Source organism: Phyllopteryx taeniolatus, chromosome 14, assembly GCF_024500385.1.
Source record: "Phyllopteryx taeniolatus isolate TA_2022b chromosome 14, UOR_Ptae_1.2, whole genome shotgun sequence".
Taxonomy (NCBI): Eukaryota; Metazoa; Chordata; class Actinopteri; order Syngnathiformes; family Syngnathidae; genus Phyllopteryx; species Phyllopteryx taeniolatus.
This window is the reverse complement of record NC_084515.1, coordinates 9361233-9380668: the sequence shown is the minus strand read 5'-3', so window position 1 is coordinate 9380668 and position 19436 is coordinate 9361233. Positions and strand designations below refer to the sequence as shown.

General features: G+C 42.3%; 1 protein-coding gene across 3 annotated transcripts in view; it reads left to right on the top strand.

Moving 5' to 3' along the window:
• Positions 1-19436, top strand: part of LOC133488900 (ephrin type-B receptor 1-B) — a 196271-nt gene that overhangs the window by 60235 nt on the left and 116600 nt on the right. For all 3 annotated transcript variants that reach the window (XM_061797415.1, XM_061797414.1, XM_061797412.1), the window contains exon 2: positions 7005-7069. In XM_061797415.1, coding sequence (XP_061653399.1) covers positions 7005-7069 — 65 coding nt within the window. The remainder of the gene's footprint in view (positions 1-7004; positions 7070-19436) is intronic.

The following is a 19436-nucleotide window of genomic DNA, read 5'->3' as shown; positions in this document are numbered from 1 at the left end:
TATACGGAGAAACTGAATATGAATTTTCGTAGCTAAAATTAGGTAAAGTCAATGCAGCATTTTCTTCAGTTTATGTTAAGAATTTTAATTAAAAGAATTGTTTTATATTGATTTATTTTTTATGACATCGACATGTGGCCTCTATTTGAAAGGGATATCAAATAATATACATCCATCATGTGAAAGTAATTCTCGATTCTCAAAAGCTGTCACAAATGCTCCTTTTTTTCCCCAATTCATAAAATCCCTTGAGTGGTGGACTGATTAGTTTTGGGAGACGCAGCAGCTTTCAGTCTCGCACGTTTGCCACTTTGTTTTCAGCCTGGTATTAAGATGCCAAGCTCAGCACGCGCCACTACCCTGGGGCTTCATCACTGTTAAGTGCTCATTTCAGCCCCGCTGAATTCTCCTCATGGTTTTTTCACTCTCTTTTCACTCTCTCGCTCGCCCTGTCTTTGTCTTCCCATCTTGACTCGACATCTAAGAGAGGATACATCCCTTCTGAATCATCTTTCCTTGTGGCCCATCCATCCATCCATTTTCTGAGCCGCTTCTCCTCACTAGGGTCGCAGGCGTGCTGGAGCCTATCCCAGCTGACATCGGGCAGGAGGCGGGGTACGCCCTGAACTGGTTGCCAGCCAATCGCAGGGCACATACAAACAAACAACCATTCACACTCACATTCACACCTACGGGCAATTTAGAGTCCCCAATTCATGCATGTTTTTGGGATGTAGGAGGAAACCGGAGTGCCCGGAGAAAACCCACGCAGGCACGGGGAGAACATGCAAACTCCACACAGGCGGGGCCGGGGATTGAACCCTGGTCCTCAGAACTGTGAGGCTGACGCTCTAACCAGTCGGCCACCGTCCCGCCTCCTTTTGGCCCAAAGATCTTATTTCAGTTTGTTGCGCCAATCACAAAACGAGGGTCCTCTCAGCCCAGCGTTCAGCAGCTGGACATGATTGTCTCATTGAATTACAAAGTGTGCCAGCTTCCTTGAGTGGTCGTGGGGGTGTGGTTTTGGGGGTATGTGTTAAAGGATAAATGAATGGAAAAGATGTTCTGGAATGAAAAGCGAAATCTGTGGAGAATTGCCTATCTTATTGACTGAGGAGGCTTCGGAGAGGCGCTTCAGCACATGTTCCATCGACCGGCGACCATGCAATCATACATCCAGGTCACAAAGGCTTGAATTACACAGAGATGTTGCCATTCTCATTTGCAAACCATAAAGACATACATTGAAGCTTGAAGAGAAAGAAAAGTGGGGCCATCTCCTCCCGCTGCTTTGTTTTCTTTCAGCTCCAATTCCGTAAATATCTTTGGCCCAAGTGTTTGCAATATGTGATCATGTGATGAATCACGCGACTGCTTGGTGACGTGTAATTGTGCAAAGAGAGGGCTGCCTTATCGATCGCGACCACAGGGTCCCCATCAATGTTTAATGCAGTCTCCCTTGCTCTATCATTTCTCCCCCTCCCTCTCTCCACTCGTAGAAACAGCCCACCATTTGGTATTGATCCGTCGCGAGTCCCTAATGAGGAATATCTGTGCCATCTCAGGTGGGATGCATTGGGTTCTAGTTTCAGTCTTGATCATGCGTGGTCCTGCTGTTTTTTCATACAAGTAATAGACATCCGTCACGTGATTTGCAGTAACTAATATTATGCAACATCTCAGCAGTACGTCCTGCAGCCTTGCAATGCTTTGAATCCATCAAAAGACGACTAGTCTGACACCTACAAGCTTTTGTTTTCCAATAGATTTATGAGCAGTGGTTGGGAAGTCAGCCTTAAGCTTTATTTATTAATACCTTTCACACAGGATGAACTTTTTTTATTTTTTTTATTTAATGAGGCTTGCTGTCATAGCTGACACAGCACAATGCAGGATTCTGGTGCTACCCTTGAAACGTGAGGGGCCACAGTGGTGTGTTTTACTCAACTTGGGATTGACTGTGTGAGAACATGAGATGACATTCTGGTTACCTCTTTTCCAGGGATGGACAACTGGGCATTTGACTAAATATTTATGATCGACATCAGAATCAGAATCAGAATCATCTTTATTTGCCAAGTATGTCCAAAACACACAAGGAATTTGTCTCCGGTAGTTGGAGCCGCTCTAGTACAACAGACAGTCAATTTACAGAACACTTTGGAGACATAAAAACATTGACAAAAAACAATTGTGCAAAAAGATGCAGAGTCCTCTAGCACTTAGAGCAGTTCGAATGACTAATATTGCAATAGTCCGGTGCAATGACCATTGTGCAAAGGGCGCTGAGACTTCAAGGAGTGTATGCGGTTTAAAGTGACGAGTAGTGCGATAATCTGGGACAATGTTGGTTGTGCAAAAGTTACAGATACTCCTCACTCAGTGTGCAAATGGAGCAGATGCTACTCTGGCATGAGTGACCAGTATATGCAAATAGTGCAGCACGGCGAGACAACTACAGTGAGTGCACGAGTAATACATAATTGGCCCCACATAAATGTGACAACGAACTCAGGTAAAAAAATTTGGAGAAACTATCAAGTATTGGTTAACTATTTGACTGAATCAGGCAGCCCTTGATTCTTTCAGCCAGTTGCTTTGAGACATGACTAAACAGCAATCAGTTCCAAACAACCGAGAGAACCCTTAATGCCAATCAATCAGTTATCGATTGTTGTGTCCATCCCAGCTGTCAACAAACTGTGATCACCACCACCACTATTCGGGCACATTGAGGACATATTGATTAGCCATATAAAATAGAGTAAATAGGATAATGCTTTAAATGTCATTGGATGATTTATTCTTTCAGCAATGCCACTCAAATGACTTATAGTGGTGCCTTGAGATACGAGTGACCCAACGTTTTCGAGATTCAAGCCATCATTTGGCCGATTTTATTGCTTTGACTTAAGAATGAGAATTTCTGATATGAATACTATATGGTGGCAGTGAACTTAATTCAACTCACTTTGCAATAAGCAGTATTTTGTTAAATATTTCAGAATTCTTCAAAAAAGAGGGTTCAAGCTTTCTAATGCCACTCCCAGTTGAAGTTTACCGTCAAACTAAACATAAAACAAAGATAACTGCACATTGTGTGTTTAAGACAACCACATATCTTTGCCTTGGGAAATTCTGCTTAGCTTAACGCTAACAAAGGCCATTGACATTCTAATGATTAGCATTCAGAGTTACAGTTTTAGAAACAACTGAAATTTGAACACAAACGTCAGACCGACACATTAGACAGATCATATAAGAATACTCACGTGTATATATTTTTTTATTCTGTAAGAAAAATGCCAAATATTACGCCATCTTATTGAGTCACTTAGAGTAGTAGTAGTAAAAGTGCTATTCTTCTTTTGTGTCTGCATGACTGTATCTAACTGCCCCCTGGTGGCCAAGGCGAGCACACCAGAAGTAGCAGCACAATGAATGGCATTACAGCATTAAATCATATTGCACAACTGTTTGATTTTTTTTTCTTAATTCGATATAATAATGTTAGTACTCTGTTTTTATTAAGTACATCATTGGAGTGCTATTTTTCCTTATTAAAATTTCAATTTTTTTTAATTTTGGGGCGACTACCAAAGGATTACTGCCATTTCCATTTATTTCAATGGGCAAAGATGATATCCGGTACAAATGTTTTGAGTCAACAGCGTGGTCACGGAATGAATTAAACTTGTACTGTATTTCAAGGCACCACTGTGTTACCTATTTCTTAAAAATAAACCTGACCGTGAAATCCACTCATAATTAACACTCCACAAAACAGCTCTCGCTAACAGGGGACATTGCCCAAATCCTAAAGGCCAGTGCACAAGGTGTAAGAGCCCCACCCTGTTGCAAATAGCCACTTAGCTCACTTGCTAGTGTCAAATGCAGACATCAAGTCACATGACAAAGTTCATCTACCTCTCCCATGAGCATTTGACCCCTTTGTCTGCACCTTTACCGTCCGGCGCATTTCCTGTTCTTCCATCCGTCTCCAAAAGGAAATGGAGAATGGCCTAGCAGGAGCCTGTGTGATTTGACTAAATCTCCTATGATTTCCCCGGAGAGTGTGTTGGCAGGCCTTGCTACGTTGGCTGGTTTCACGCTTCGCTCCTACCTCCCCAGCTGACAGCAAGGCAAGGCAGGGCTGGGGCTGTTGGAACAAGACAAGGCGATGCTCATCTTAAGGAAATTGGGGATGGAAGCTAGGCGTGAACGAGGCCTGTCGCCAAGGATGTACACTGAAAATTGCTCTCTGAGTTGAGTGTGTTGGCTTGTGAATGTGTGTGATTGTTTGTAAAAGTTTGTGTGTCTTGGAATTACCAAGGCTAATTGGTTTCATGTCTGAGGACAGCTTCCACCAGTAAGTGGGGATTGAGGATGCCGGTTGCTTGTCACTGGTGCACTTTTGTTTTTAATTCTTCAAACCAAGATCACTTGATGTAAAGATGACAGGCTTCAAAGGCTCCATTTGGAAGGATTTCCAAATCACTTTGCGTTCGGCGCATCTTAAAAAAACGACATCTGCGGGGGCACGCTTCCCGGAGTGAAGAAGGTAAAAAGGTGGGCGCTTAAAGGGTTGGAACGGCTCCTTGAGTGAGAGGCTGAGAGTCTGCAGCTTGCAATTCATCTCCTTCATCAACAACACGTGTGGGTGGTGCTAGCCAACTGTTTGCGGTGCTAAATGGATTGCGTCCAAGTCAGCAACACTCTAACATCCTGCAGATGATCATCCTGAAGTACCTATGACTCCAAATACAACAAACTGCATTCGGGGGCAGATGTTGAAAGAGTGAAATATACGTATCCTGATCGTCTTAAAAAATTGGAGGCTTTGGGACCGATTAGACAAAGCTAAATTATGACTCCACAAATCACATTGCTAAGACCAACATGCCCATCACTATAAAAATGTGAGTGAACGATGCAGAGAGGATTGTGAATTGCTCTCCTTTTTGGAGCTCATGCTGCCAAAAGTGCAGACATTAATCAGTACGGAGCCAGTAAATGTCTCCTCTGAGTTGCAAGACAAATTTATCTCCTAAGTGTCACAGAGGAACAATGCAAAAGGGAAGCTGCAGTTTAGAACCTTTAGTCCAATTTTCCAACAGTAAATGTTTTCGGTCCTCAGGGTGTGTTGTGACTCACAGAAAAGACATCCTTCCTTTCTTTTTAAAGACTAGACCCTTTTATTCAGTCTTTTCGTAAGACAAAGTGAACAGAAAACACTATTTGTGGTTGTTAAGGGATGGGATACATCTCTTCCTGTAATTGTGAAACACTGAAGACGAACAATAACAATCCTCTAAAATCCTATCAAGGGTGCATTCAACCTTACCCTTGGATGTCAAATGCATGCACAAACACAATCAGAACTTAACTGCAAAAAGCAAAAAGAGGTGTATGTCTTTGGGAATTTCAATTTATTATTCCAGAAGAACATTTGTGAGGTCAGAAGTCACAGAGGTGGGATCAGAGAGAGGTCCCGATTTCTCTGTTTTAGTTTATTCAACAGGCTTTTGATGGGTTTGAGGTCAGGGTTCTCAGGTTCTTCCCAATGTTTTCCCCAAAATGATCCTTCAAGGTTAGATGCATGATTAATATTCAAGTAGAGTTAAGGGATCTAGTCCAATTTAACCAAGTAAGCAATTGAGAACAGATTCACTTTAGCAACGTTGACCGCACAGCAGAGGAAAAGAAAGCAAAATAAAAGCAAATACAATTCCATAGACAACTGGTTAGAGCATCTGCCTCACAGTTCTGAGGACCGGGATTCAATCCCCAGCCCCACCTGTGTGGAGTTTGCATGTTCTCCCCGTGCCTGCGTGGGTTTTCTCCGGGGACTCCGGTTTCCTCCCACATCCCAAAAACATGCGTGGTAGGTTTACTGAAGACTCTAAATTGCCCGTAGGTGTGAATGTGGGTGCGAATGGTTGTTTGTTTAAATGTGCCCTGCGATTGGCTGGCAACCAGTTCAGGGTGTACCCCGCCTTCTGCCCATTGATAGGGATAGGTTCCAGCACTCCCGCGACCCTAGTGAGGATAAGCGGCTCAGAAAATGGATGGATGGATGGAGGGAGGGATTACATAACAGACCCCGGACTGTTGAACAGCTGAAGCTGTACATCCAGCAAGAATTCCATCTACCAAGCTTCAACAATTAGTGTCCTCAGTTCCCAAACGTTTATTGAATGTTGTTAAAAGAAAAGGTGATGTAACACAGTGGTAAACATGACCCTGTCCCAGCCTTTTTGGAACGTGTTGCAGCCATAAAATTCTAAGTTAATGATTATTTGCTAAAAACAATAAAGTTTATCAGTTTGAACATTAAATATCTTGTCTCTGTAGTGTATTTAATTAAATAAAGGTTGAACATGATTTGCAAATCATTGTATTCGATTTTTATTTATGTTTAACACAACATCCCAACTTCATTGGAATTGGAGTTGTACATTACATCTTAGTACAGGTGCAGGGATCATGCACAGCATCCCTCACACAATTTTTAAACGATGATTTGGGATAAATGAGGTGGTTTTTACTATATGTAATTCAGTGTTCTATTTTTTTAGGGCAGAAAATTGGAAAGAAGATTGACTAAAAGTAGTGCGGACTTTGGGAACGAAGAGTTTCATAAAACTGCTGGAACAGTGTGTGTGGATTGTGGTATGCATGTTGACCAGTGAGCGAAGATAGCATGTAGACGTTGGATTTAAAAGTCAAACTCGCAGAATTTGGAAATTAGCAGTCATAGCAAACATGAACATCAACTTTTAACAGCAGGGTAGAGTATTACATACATTTCTCAGAGTGTTAAAGACTTTTTTCTGTCTTTAGTCATACTAGAACTCTGTGAAGGATCAGTCTCTTTCTCTCTTCATGAATCATAGTGTCAAGTGATCACCGGGGCCTGAATGTTAATTTCAGTTGAATGATACTGAAAAGCTTATTTTGCGTTAACTCCTCACCCCAACCCTATTTTTTTCTTCTTGCTGCAGAAACCGTAATGGACACTCGAGTGGCCACAGCTGAACTGGGCTGGACAGCGTATCCTAACTCTGGGGTGAGTCCTTTCGAGATGTTTCTATTCCCCACTCTTTACTTTTGGACGATGATAATGTTATGCAGGAACTCGCCGCACGAACACAGTGCACATGCAAATCCACCGGAAGACTGGCAAGCGTGAGACTTTAGATTAAAGTAGTGCCCAGTGTTGCTCCTATTATGGGTATTATTTTCGCTGTATCCTGTCTCATAATGACTTAATGACATAATGCGTCCCCCACAAGCCCCAGAACACAGAACCTATGTCCCAGTAAAGGGCCACTGTAATGATACTGTAATAGCACGTTTACGCAGGGAAGTGGAGGTATTAAGGTGAAAGTGAGTGGGGAGAGCTTAAAAGGATGGAAAACAGCTTTTTCAGACTGTAAGGGAACTACTTTCAACCTATTCATTTCATGCACATGAAAGATGTGGGAATTAAGTCGAAAGTGCAAAGTCCTGGGGAAAATGTAATTTTTCTTCTATTTTTAAAAGACTCGCATTATGATGGCACGATTCCACTAATGTACCTACAGAAAATGTTACGATCTTGTTCCAGCTACTTTAATTCAAAATTTGATTGACATGCTCCACAATTCAGTACTAGTACTGCATGCATATTACATATTATAAGAGGGCAGCCAGTAGCTGTTTCCGACATTGTCCAGGTCTTTAGGTCTTTGTGAGGCATTTTACATAGGTATTAAATGAGCCTTTATGGCTCATAAACAAAACTGTGGTCTGGTTAAAAATCAGGGTGCAATCCCCGTTCCCTCCACACTACCAGATTTTTCCCTTCAAAACACTGCATCATTGTCCCACTACATGCATTGCTCTGTTTTTTCTTTCTCATATTTTTCAATAATTAATACCGATCAGAGTGGAATGAAAGTGTTTAATTCTTCTTTAATGTGTTTTTTAATATGAAAAAATAGCAGTCTATGATATTGTACTATATAAAAACATGAAGTAATGATATAATTATAATGTAAAGAATTAAACAGCTTTGCTACATGTTTCTGCTTCGACTCAATGGACATTGGGCTGCTTCCTGTGGTGTGTGTACGTTGGCCACCTGGAGGCAGTATAATACAGGGTGATTCAAAAGTAACTCCCTATTTAAAATACTTATTTATTCATATGTTGTAATATTTTTCTCAATTTGTTTGTGTATGTTCCATGATTAAAGGAGCAAGTCTATTCTACCAAACCAATGACTTTGGAAGAGCTTCAAGGGCGAATACGAGAAGTTATGTCTTCCATCCCACAAGAGTTCCTTGTGAAATCAGTTAATGCGGTTCCCAGGCGGCTTGAGAAACTGGTGGCTAATGCTGGCGCCCGTATCGAATTTTAAATAAAACTCCATGCAATACACTTTCTTCTCATGTTCATTTCTCGTAAGAATTATAGTTCAGAAATAAATTACAACTACTTAAAAATTGGGAGTTACTTTTCTACCTCCATCCATCCATTTTCAACACCGATTATCGTGGTTAGGGTCGCGGGGTGCTGGAGCCTATCCCAGCTGAATTCGGGCGAAAGGTGGACTACACCCTGAACTGGTCGCCAGTCAGTCACAGGGCACATGTAGACACGGACAACCATTTGTAACCACAATCACACCGTCACTGAGTGGGAACTGAACCCACGCTGCCCACACCAAAGTCAGGCGAGTGTACCCATACACCATCAGTGACTCAGTATAATACAGGCAAACGGATATGTATGTCGCCGCTCAAAACGCATCAATAACCAGTGACCTTAAGTCTGCACTCAAGTCTTAAGTCTTATTAGCACTCAGATTTGTTTTTTCTTCTCGATGTCACACCACTTTTAGAGTTTCATTACCATTCAATTTTATTCAGAGCGGTATACTCCTTTGTAATGTAGTGGAAGTAGATAATAGGAAAACGTTCATGTGTTTATGACATATTTGGCAAATAAAGATGATTCTAATTCTTCTGATTCTTATTCTGATTGGTATCCATCCATTGAGACAGTGGAGTTAGGCTGGCCTGGAGGTGCACAGGGCCTCTCGTCCGTGTTGAGCATAGTTTTTAAGATCCCTATGTGTTGTAAGCCTTCAGACGAGTAGAAACCTGCTGTAAGGGGAATAGCTCATACAGCTGACTGGTTGAACCTACCTTGCTATGTTGCTTTCTGTCTTGCCTTTGCTGGTAGACTCTGCTGTAGAGGCAGTAAAATAAGGTAGCATTATGAACATAATTTACATACGCACACACATTATGACTATTTTTTTGTCGCATTTTCAGTTTTTTTGTGAAGGCCTTGTATGTTCTAAGCAGTTTAACCTCCTCAGGTACTCAGGTTCCACTCACCAGCGCTCCTCACTGACCAGGCTGACTTACTGAAAGTGCTCCTGCGCAGAGGAATGAGACAGTCACCTCTGACAGAGCCTCGAGTGACACGTTCAGAGCTGTTTCTTTGGCTGATGAACTCAGCCAGAGGAGCTGGGGCCAAATCATGCAGTACTTTATAAATCAAATTTAAATCTGCAAATATGTGAAGACTGTCCCAGTTTAAAAGACTGTATTTTTTTAAAATTGCACAGTGATGATAGTGCCTTGGTTTTTTATCCATCACTTTAATTACTTGTTTGTACAAAACTTCCAATGGTTTTTTTGCATTCTGACCAGCCTGGGACCAACTGGTTATGCAATAGTTAAAGTGACTAAGAATCATTGAATGCAAGTAAATTTTTGCGGCTTCAGTTGACATTTAATTTCGAATTGCACGAACATTTGCGAGGGTTAATTTGATATTTTTACACAATTTGTCAATATAGGCTTTAAAGGAAAGCTGTGAATCTATTATTAACCCAAGATATTTGTATTGGCTGACAATTTGCATTTTTTCTCCATTAACAAGTATGTCGGGGTCAGGTGATACTCTATTTGTTTTAGTGAAATACATGCCTACAGTTTTAGAAACGTTTAGCTGTAGACAGCACTCCTGCAACCAAGTTGTGACACAGGACATTGTATTAGTGAGTTTAGCAGCAACAGTATCTTTGGAGCGACCATGAACAAAGAAAACCGTGTCGTCTGCATACATTACGCACTCTGCTTCAGAGCAAACAGTGGGCAAATCGTTGATATAAAGACTCAATAAAAGGGGGCCTAATATTGATCCCTGAGGGACTCCAGAGGTTAGCCTAAGAGACTGATCTGCAGTTGTTAACTGATACAGATTGTGTTCGGTCATGCAGATATGATTCAATCCAGCTCACAGCTTTGAAGAAGAAGAAGAATAATCATATTTTATTGTCATGAACATGCATGCATGCACACAAAATATGTTCTCTGCATTTAACCTATCACAGTGAACACATACACATGTTAGTGGAAAACACTGGAGCAGGGGGCAGCTGAAGCGCCCGGGGACCATTTCGGGGTATCAGTGTCTTGCTCAAGGACACCACAGCCGTGAGTCCGGGGGATGTTGGCCGATGCTCCAGTCGGGGTCTTGAACCTAGGTCCCCCACAGTGGTAGGCGATGATCTTAACCATTGGACCACGGCTGTCCAAGAATCTTCTTTGCGAGAGAAGTAAAATTTTGAGAGCTTGGTAAGAAGAACTGATTTACTGTATCGAAAGCTTTCCTGTGGTCCAAGAACACCGCCCCTACAACTCCACCCTTGTCGAGAGAAGATTTTATTTTCTCAATGAAGAGGCATGTAGCCATTTCAGTGGAATGCTTGGATCTGAACTCAAACTGCATGGCGTGGAGAGAGGGGGAGCTGCTGTTTAAATAATGGACAACTTGAACCTTGAGTCACAATAGTCATTGTTTAGTTCATTATCCCATCAAAAGTTCAAGCACTTGTAAAACTTTTCCACTTCACACGTAATGGGGAGGGACCATTAAAGATAGTGATAGTGGATGTCTTCTTTGTGTAGATTATAGTCTAAGTGACTATTAACACATACATTAAGACGCATAACATAAATATATATGGTGTTTAGGAAATATACTTCTCTTATGTGGCAATAGCCGTACAATGGGTGCTATCAAAAGTGTCGGGTTAACCGCAACATAATGTTGTCCCAGTTTATGTTGCTGGTCCAATAAATCTACTTTCTAATAAGAGGTGGAATTATGCCAGATTGCACAAGCAGCATTGTACTGTAGTTTAAATGGTATAAACACAATGGACGCAAGTATAAGTGCACATCAGCATGCACTTACACACATGGATGGTAGCATCTGCCAGAGAGCTTAGGAGGCAAACAGATGTGTACAGTCAACAACATTACAACCTCTCGTTTCATTATAATGAGCATCCTGGCTTTGTAATATCTTCCAGTATGCACTTTCATCTTGGTTTGCGTGGACTTTCCCCTTTGTTCCTGCCTTGCGCTCACTCTTGTCTGCTCACAACACCACTATATTAATACATATTGAGCCCCAGAAAGGCAAATCTTATAGAACAGACAGGAAAGCCAATGACACATCCGCTAGTCTCTTTAAAACCCATTTTATATACTTTCAGAGTTAGTGTGGCTATTGTTTATTAATGGAGTTTGCTCGAGGCCATTTAAGGGGAAGTACTGTTTTCTAGATCAGTCAAGGAAGCACTGAAGAAAACTGGAATGTCAGACAAGAGAGACAGATGACACTAAGGTGAAACTTAACTCCAGTTGTGGAGTTGTGTATTTGTGTTTGGTGGTCTGACTGTGATGTCGGGAAAAATTGCAGAGGGAGGGCTGCAAGGGACCCCAAGTAGGGCCAGACGAAGAGAGGGTCCTCAGCATCCAACACCTTAATTCAAACTGTGGAGCTGAAGTAAACATATGCCAGGTTCCATTGGTGTCAACATTTGACTAAGTTTCCCCAATAACAACATTTTCCAGGTCCCTTGGGGAAGGAAAAAAGGTCAAAGATTAACAGGAAAAATAGGCTGGAGACTGGGCTGGGATGATCACAAAGAATTTGCTCCACATATTTAGAAAAAACAACTTCTGAACATTTACTAGTAGTGACTGAGGTACAACAAGCAAAGCACGGGCATTTTTCAACAGGAGGGGCTGTTCGATTGTAACTTATAAGGCAAAATGTGAACATAAAACTATTCCTCTATTTGCATATGTGCACATACTTAACAGTTTGACCAGTTGATCAAAATAGTAATATTTTTGATAATGACAATATTCATAGACGCCTCATTATGTTGTAAGGCTGCAGGTACACAGTATAACATAAATGTCTTGCGAAAACTAGGCTGAATCTCAGCAAGAGCCGTCTAAAATGTCGAAGCAACCATTGGTTCGTTGTTAATCAAGATGTCAAAAATGTCAGTCAAAGCCAGGAAGCCTCTTAAAAACTCATTCACTGCCATTGACGGCTTTTGAATTCAAATATCCATGTTAATATGGAGGCCTGGCAGTGAATGAGTTTGAAAAAGGTAGCAGTGGGAATGATGTAATGCTGATGGTTGCTACAGCAAGTCAGATCGGATTCCTTCAAATTGGTTGCAGAATTGAAACGTTACGATTAACTTTCTTATATGGCCGTACATTTGAATGTTACCATCCAAATTGATAGTCGCAAAGAAGCATGTCGTTATCAAACTGAATAATTTGCTTCCTAGTTAGTACTCTTCTGTGAGTTAGTTACTCAATCAAACGTCCAATGGTTATTATTCAACCTGGAAAATTCAATATGCTTGAGTGAGCTGGGGCAGGGATTAATGATGGAATATGTGTTTTCAGCACTCCAGACATTGCAATCTTCCCTTATTTGAAAGAGGAAAACAACACTGCCAAACAGGAGTAAAGAAGAAATAAAGACAACCTGGTAATAGCGTGTATTTATACAGAAGACTGCTGAGGAACAAATTACTTAAGTGTACAGAGCTTCTGTTTGATACAAAGATTGTTTATTCGATGCACTTTTACTAGCAATAACGTTAAAACCCTTCTATCTGCATATAATAGATTCTCAATGGAGATAGTTGAGAAGAAAGCTGTGAAGCAAAGCAAAGAAATCAGACAAAAATAAAAGCTACTTGGCCTTCTGACAAGGACGCAAAAGAAAACGACAAATTTATCTGCATTTCCCCCCCCCCCCCCCCTGCAATGGATCATCAAATCAAAAGGGGTTCTAAAGGGGAGCTAAAATTGCTTTCATCCGGAAGGAGATAGACAGGATTAGGGGGAGTGTGGAGTGAAAGGGGGTACGAGAGCGAGAGAGGAGAAAAAGGGGGTAGGTTACAGGCTCAAGAGTGGGGAGGAGGAGGATTTGAAGAACCCAGAGGGAGGAGGGGGTGGTAAAGATAAATTTTGTGTGAAAGCTTGTTGGCAGCCCTGCAGACTTTTCGCTGTCTTTATGTGTGTGTGTGGACGTAACCCAGGGTTAACTCATGTGAGTCCGGCAGGTCACAGTCGAAATCGGGGCTTTGGGACGGGGGCGGGCTTAGGGGGTGTAGTGGGGTCAAAGGGTTGGCAGCGGCTGCTGTGACGGAGGCCGAGTTTTCTGTCAGGCGTGCCGAAAAACGGGGCCAGTTGTTGTGCTCGTTAGGACCCGCAGTGGAGTGCGATAAAGAGACGGCCAAGTGAGCAGTTCGATGGGTGCGGAGGATAAATGCCGGGGGCAGGAAGGAAAAGCGAAGACGGGAGTGTCGGGTGGAAAGATAAGTAGAAGATTTTTGGAAAGCATTTGGCTGTAGCAGGTGCGTATGAACAGGTGCAAAAAAGAAAAAACACATCTGCTGTTGGCATGTTTACTGTTATTCACGCATTCTTGCGTGTGTGCCCACATGTGGCTGTGTGTTTTGCACGCCGGACAGCAACCTCTCGCAACTCTTTGCAGTGTTCCAGCCAAGCTCCTGTGGGTTTTAACTGGACAGGTGTGTGCAGTTCCTGCAACCCGCTGATAGCTCCATAACAGCCATCTCACCATCTGCTGACCATACTCAATAAACCTCAATTATTCATACACTGACAGACTGACAGGCTGTGGTTAAAAGCACAAACAGGAGTAAAGAATCCGGTGATTGGAAATAGCTTCAAGGGACAGATAGAGAGGCTTGATAAGAAAGTACAAGGGGTCAGTGAGTAAGACACAAACACAGGTACAGTGGTGCCTTGAGATACAAGTGACCTGACCTACGGATTATGAGAGATCCGCGTTGTCGCTCGGCCAATTTTGTTGCTTTGACTCGCAATACGAGTGCTGTATGGTGGCAGTGATATCAACTCACTTCACAAGACACAGTTTAGCAGATAGTGAACAATTTTTCAAAAAGTAGGTTTCAAGCTGTTCATTGCCACTCAATTGAAGTCGCTGTTCTACACATGGCAGTAAGACAGTAATACCATCCACTGACATTTTCGTCAATCTCGTCAGCGAAAACTCCCACACATCTCATCATGTTTTAAGTCATCAAAGAGCCATGTTTAGCTCCTCGCCATCACGTTATCGTCATGGAAAAAAGGGTGGTCAACAAAATCATTTCGTCATCGATTCATCGTCAGCGTTGACGAAACGACATCGAGAGGACGCAGATGTCTACTCTTGATTTGGAGAGAAATGTTTGACCCTCCAGTGGAGGGGAAAAAAAATGCCTAAGGTCAAACACAATCCATTCCAGTATGCTGTTTACCTGATTTGTCTGCATTTTGAAACTATTATTCTCCTTTTGAATAGAAATTTCAGGATCAAACGGCTACCATCATAAAACCATAATGCACTGTAAAGGCAGTTAATTGGGCAACATTCTGACATTGATTTTTATACAAGTGTACAAATAATGAACTGCTGTGAGAAAGATATGAGAAAGCAGCGTGATGAGTGATCACACGTCAATTTCTTCTCCATACATGTCACATACAGTTATTGTAAAAAGTTGATATAAAAAAAAACACAATGCACAAAGCTCCTTGAATGAAACAGCCTTAGTCAAGATAGACACACAGTATAACAAACCCTATGAAACCAATCTTGTATAGTACTTTTTATCAAGACACAAAAGTATGTTCACACATTCAGACATTTTCAACTCTTCGGGGATGTGTTCAGATTAAAAGGAAATTGAACGTTAGTGCACCCGTTCTCACAAATACATCCCTGTCATTGTCATACCAGTGGGAGATCACTTTCATTTTGCCTTCATGTTATTGAGTGTACGTAGGCAGGCGGTTTAAATTGGGCCGAGATCCGACACAGACACCCCCGCTCGGCATGAAGATGAAAATTGTAAGAACGTCTTCGAAAATGAAGGACTCGCATAACACGTCTGCGGATTTCTATGTTTTGACGCCTGTATTGTTTTATGTCTAAACATTTGTGTAAAGGACAGATTTTCAGAGCGTTTTCACATATACGCCCACCAGTATGTACAATTGGAACACTGTATAGTTTGCATGAGGACTCAACACAGTGCTCCACATTCCTCTGCTACTTTCCTATCAAATATATATCGCTGTGATTAACATGTACAAATTCTTTTGAATGAATGCAGTCCAGGGATTAATAAAATATGATATTCTATGACTCCCAGGAGTATGACGGAGTGGTCCTACAATAAATCCTTTCATTTTTTTCCACGTCCAGCCTTATAACATATTTTTATATCTTTTTACTGTCCTGCTTTTCTATATTGCAACTTGTCTGGGTCAAAGCTGTTCACCCATTTGCACGCATGCATGCACTCGCACACCACCAAACCCCTCCTGTGTATAGGTCTGGGGGATAGGCCTGTCAAAGGTCATGCTATGCAGAAAACGCACACTTGCACACGCACGAAAATAGACAAGCAGAGGTCCATTTCGATCTAAAAGCCCAGATACCCCACCATTATTTTGTCACCTGCTGACACAATCTTTGTGCTCTGTTCATAAATGAGATGTGGAGGTACAAGCAGTCCACAGGGTGTCTCATCTAAATTTCAACAACAAACTCCCTTTTACAGTTGTCTCACTCCTTCCCACTGTATCTTTTTTAATTACTTAATAAAGTCTATTTAGCTAATTTCTATTTAATATATATATATATATATATATACATATATAAAACGCCATAGACTGCTGACGAATAGCATCTGTGTTGCGGTGTTATAACCCTTTATGCAATGGATATTTGAAAAAAAATGGTGGCGCAACAGATGTAGACAAATAATACTGACAAGTATATTCTTTATCCTTTGCGAAAACTGACTAATATTACTGCAGCTTACTGAGTCAGTCATGAAACTCTTCTTATGTGTGTCTCTATGTCTGTATTATACTGAATATGGATACAAGCGTTTTGAATTACGGACATGGTCACGAAACAAATTAAACTTATATCTCAAGGCACCACAGTAGTTCGCAATGACAAAATTTTCCCCAGCGACCCCATATGTTTGCGTGTTGTTTCAGGGTTGAAACTACTAAGCAGAAGCTTTACTTCTCTGCCCTTACTGCGCTGTACCTACAGTCCTTGCCACGGCTCCACTCTTGTCGGTTTGGAGTGTCCGGTTATCCCCTTCAAAACAATACAGCTTTAACAGTTGTGGGAAATTGCGAGAACATGCCTCATTGAATACCTCAGTCCCATCTAGACATGCTAAAAAAAAAAAAAACAAGGGAAAAGTGTGACGATCTCCTTCCTATATTTACTTCGAAGCATACATAATATTATGCTGTACAATGTTAGTCAAAACAGCATGAGAGTCCATTTAATGGGCGGTGGCTCTCCTCAGAACTTGTCCCAGTCAGTCGATACAGAATCCTTACAGCAACAACCTCACTTCGATTATCGCAACCAATCCCCCTCTCTGAGCAGGAGAGGCGGGTGGGAAGAGAGAGCAGCAGTAAAACAGGCCAGAATCCAGATTTCAGGGTGTTAGTCAGGGCAATAGACTATACTAGGTTTGGTTTAAACAAATGCGAGAGTGTAAAAATAAGTCTTAAATTGAGATTTAAACATCTTCAGGTACTATAAATTCTGTAGTACCTTGCTGCACCTGGTTTTGCCAATGGAACGTGTCAATAACAAGTAGAGCCGAAGCTATGAAAATGGGCATTAGGTATGTATAATTTATGAATGGGTTTCATTATGGGCTGTGAGAAAAAGAGGCTTCATTAACTTTAATTTTAGTGCTTTTAATTAAAGGTCCAAAATTTAAGTTGATATTTAATCTTGGGTGAAATTTTAAACATGAAAATGTTTTTAATCAACCTTGCAGACTCAGCAACCACACATTAGGGCCTTCATTAGTTTGAGTGTTGATTACTGTAAAATGGCGGTCGAGGGAGTGGGTGAATGCATAGTTTAGAACCTAAATGTATTAATATGGGCTGGGCAGTTGGACCACATTTTCTGTAACTTTTGTCCTAACGCCGACAGACAGATGGCCACAGTTCAAGTTGAGCCTCGTCAAACTATGATACTATAATTATTGAGTGGCTGGTATCTACCAGGACTGGGAATTTTTAAGACACGACCATTTCCTTTCCATCCATCACACTCAGCCGGGAGGAACTAGGCCTCCGATGCCCCTGCAAAATAATCATTCCCATGCAACTAGCCTGACACCAGGCCTCATTTAATAACGTAGCTGATCAGAAATGATAATAGCAATCATGCCTCTGCATATCTTACTGGCTGCAGTGTGCTTGTCTGTGCAAGTGTGTGCTCACTTCCAAAAGACGATGAACATGTGTCCCAAAGCTTGTGAGGCAACATAAGTAAATGAAGCGAGTCAGCTATTGCTTAATGTGCTTTATTGACTTCTAGGATATGACCCAAAGGTTGAAATGCAAATAATCTCATTATTCTGGCAAATTCTGAAAAGCCTTTGGCAAGAAAAAGTTATCTGGCTTATGATTACTGTCAGCGGTGAACTCTGCAAACCAAACATAAAGAGCATCTTTCAGCAGCCTGTCCAATCCCTGTCTTGGCTTCTCGTGTTCTAGTACAGTTCACTGTCCTCCAGAGACCTTGGCCTTTACTAATGTGTCAGTGGTAATTTCACCTGAATGTGTTCCACTGGGCGGCACGGTGGCCGACTGGTTAGAGCGTCAGCCTCACAGTTCTGAGGTGCGGGGTTCAATCCCCGTCCCCGCCTGTGTGGAGTTTGCATGTTCTCCCCGTGCCTGCATGGGTTTTCTCCGGGCACTCCGGTTTCCTCCCACATCCCAAAAACATGCATTAATTGGAGACTCTAAATTGCCCGTAGGCATGACTGTGAGTGCGAATGGTTGTTTGCTTCGATGTGCCCTGCGATTGGCTGGCAACCAGTTCAGGGTGTACCCCGCCTCCTGCCCGATGACAGCTGGGATAGGCTCCAGCACGCCCGCGACCCTAGTGAGGAGAAGCGGCTCAGAAAATGGATGGATGGATGTGTTCCACTGCTTCTTTTCTTTCTCCAAATGGGGATCTTGTTACATATTCATATTTGCACGTGATCAAATACTGACGCCCAGTTAATGGTTCTTTGAACCGAAATATGTAAGGTCCAGTACTGGACATTATGGATCGGCATTTGACAACATATCTGTCAGGATTCAGGTTGCAAGTTGGACCCAGATGGAGAGAGGACAGGGAGGTGAGTTTGTGAATAACAGTTTATTGCAGCTTGTAAGCGAACAAAGGAATTCCCGAGAACTAAATCCGGGATTGGCAGGGTTCCAACGAGGATTGGTCTGGCAGGGTAGGAGTCCGTGTTGTCTGTGGGCCGCAAGAGGTGAGCACTGGTTTGCAGGGAGAAAGGGCCAATGGCAGATTGGGGACAAATAACAATAATTAGGTAGAGGTAACTTCAGTTACAGTTCTGAGGACCCGGGTTCAATCCCCGGCCCTGCCTGTGTGGAGTTTGCATGTTCTCCCCGTGCCTGCGTGGGTTTTCTCCGGGCACTCCGGTTTCCTCCCACATCCCAAAAACATGCATTAATTGGAGACTCTAAATTGCCCGTAGGTGTGACTGTGAGTGTGAATGGTTGTTTGTGTGTATGTGCCCTGCGATTGGCTGGCAACCAGTTCAGGGTGTACCCCGCCTCCTGCCCGATGATAGCTGGGATAGGCTCCAGCACGCCCGCAACCCTAGTGAGGAGAAGAGGCTCAGAAAATGGATGGATGGATGAACTTCCTAGGTCTTCAGGAAGCAAAAAGATAGGCAAGGTGGCTAGGCTACGAACTCGACGTAGAGCGTTGATAGTCTGGCGACGAGTCGTCTCAAGAGCAGTCAGGTGTAATTAGGATGACAAGGTGCAGCTGCTAGACCCTGCAAAGCACTCATGACACACACACACACACACACACACACTCACACACACACACACACACACACACACGGGCCGGACTCAGGGTGCTGAAACAGCAGCCCTGACAATGTCATTGATCTCTTAAATGTTCAGAACCCCCGTTTCGATGCCAGTGTTTTA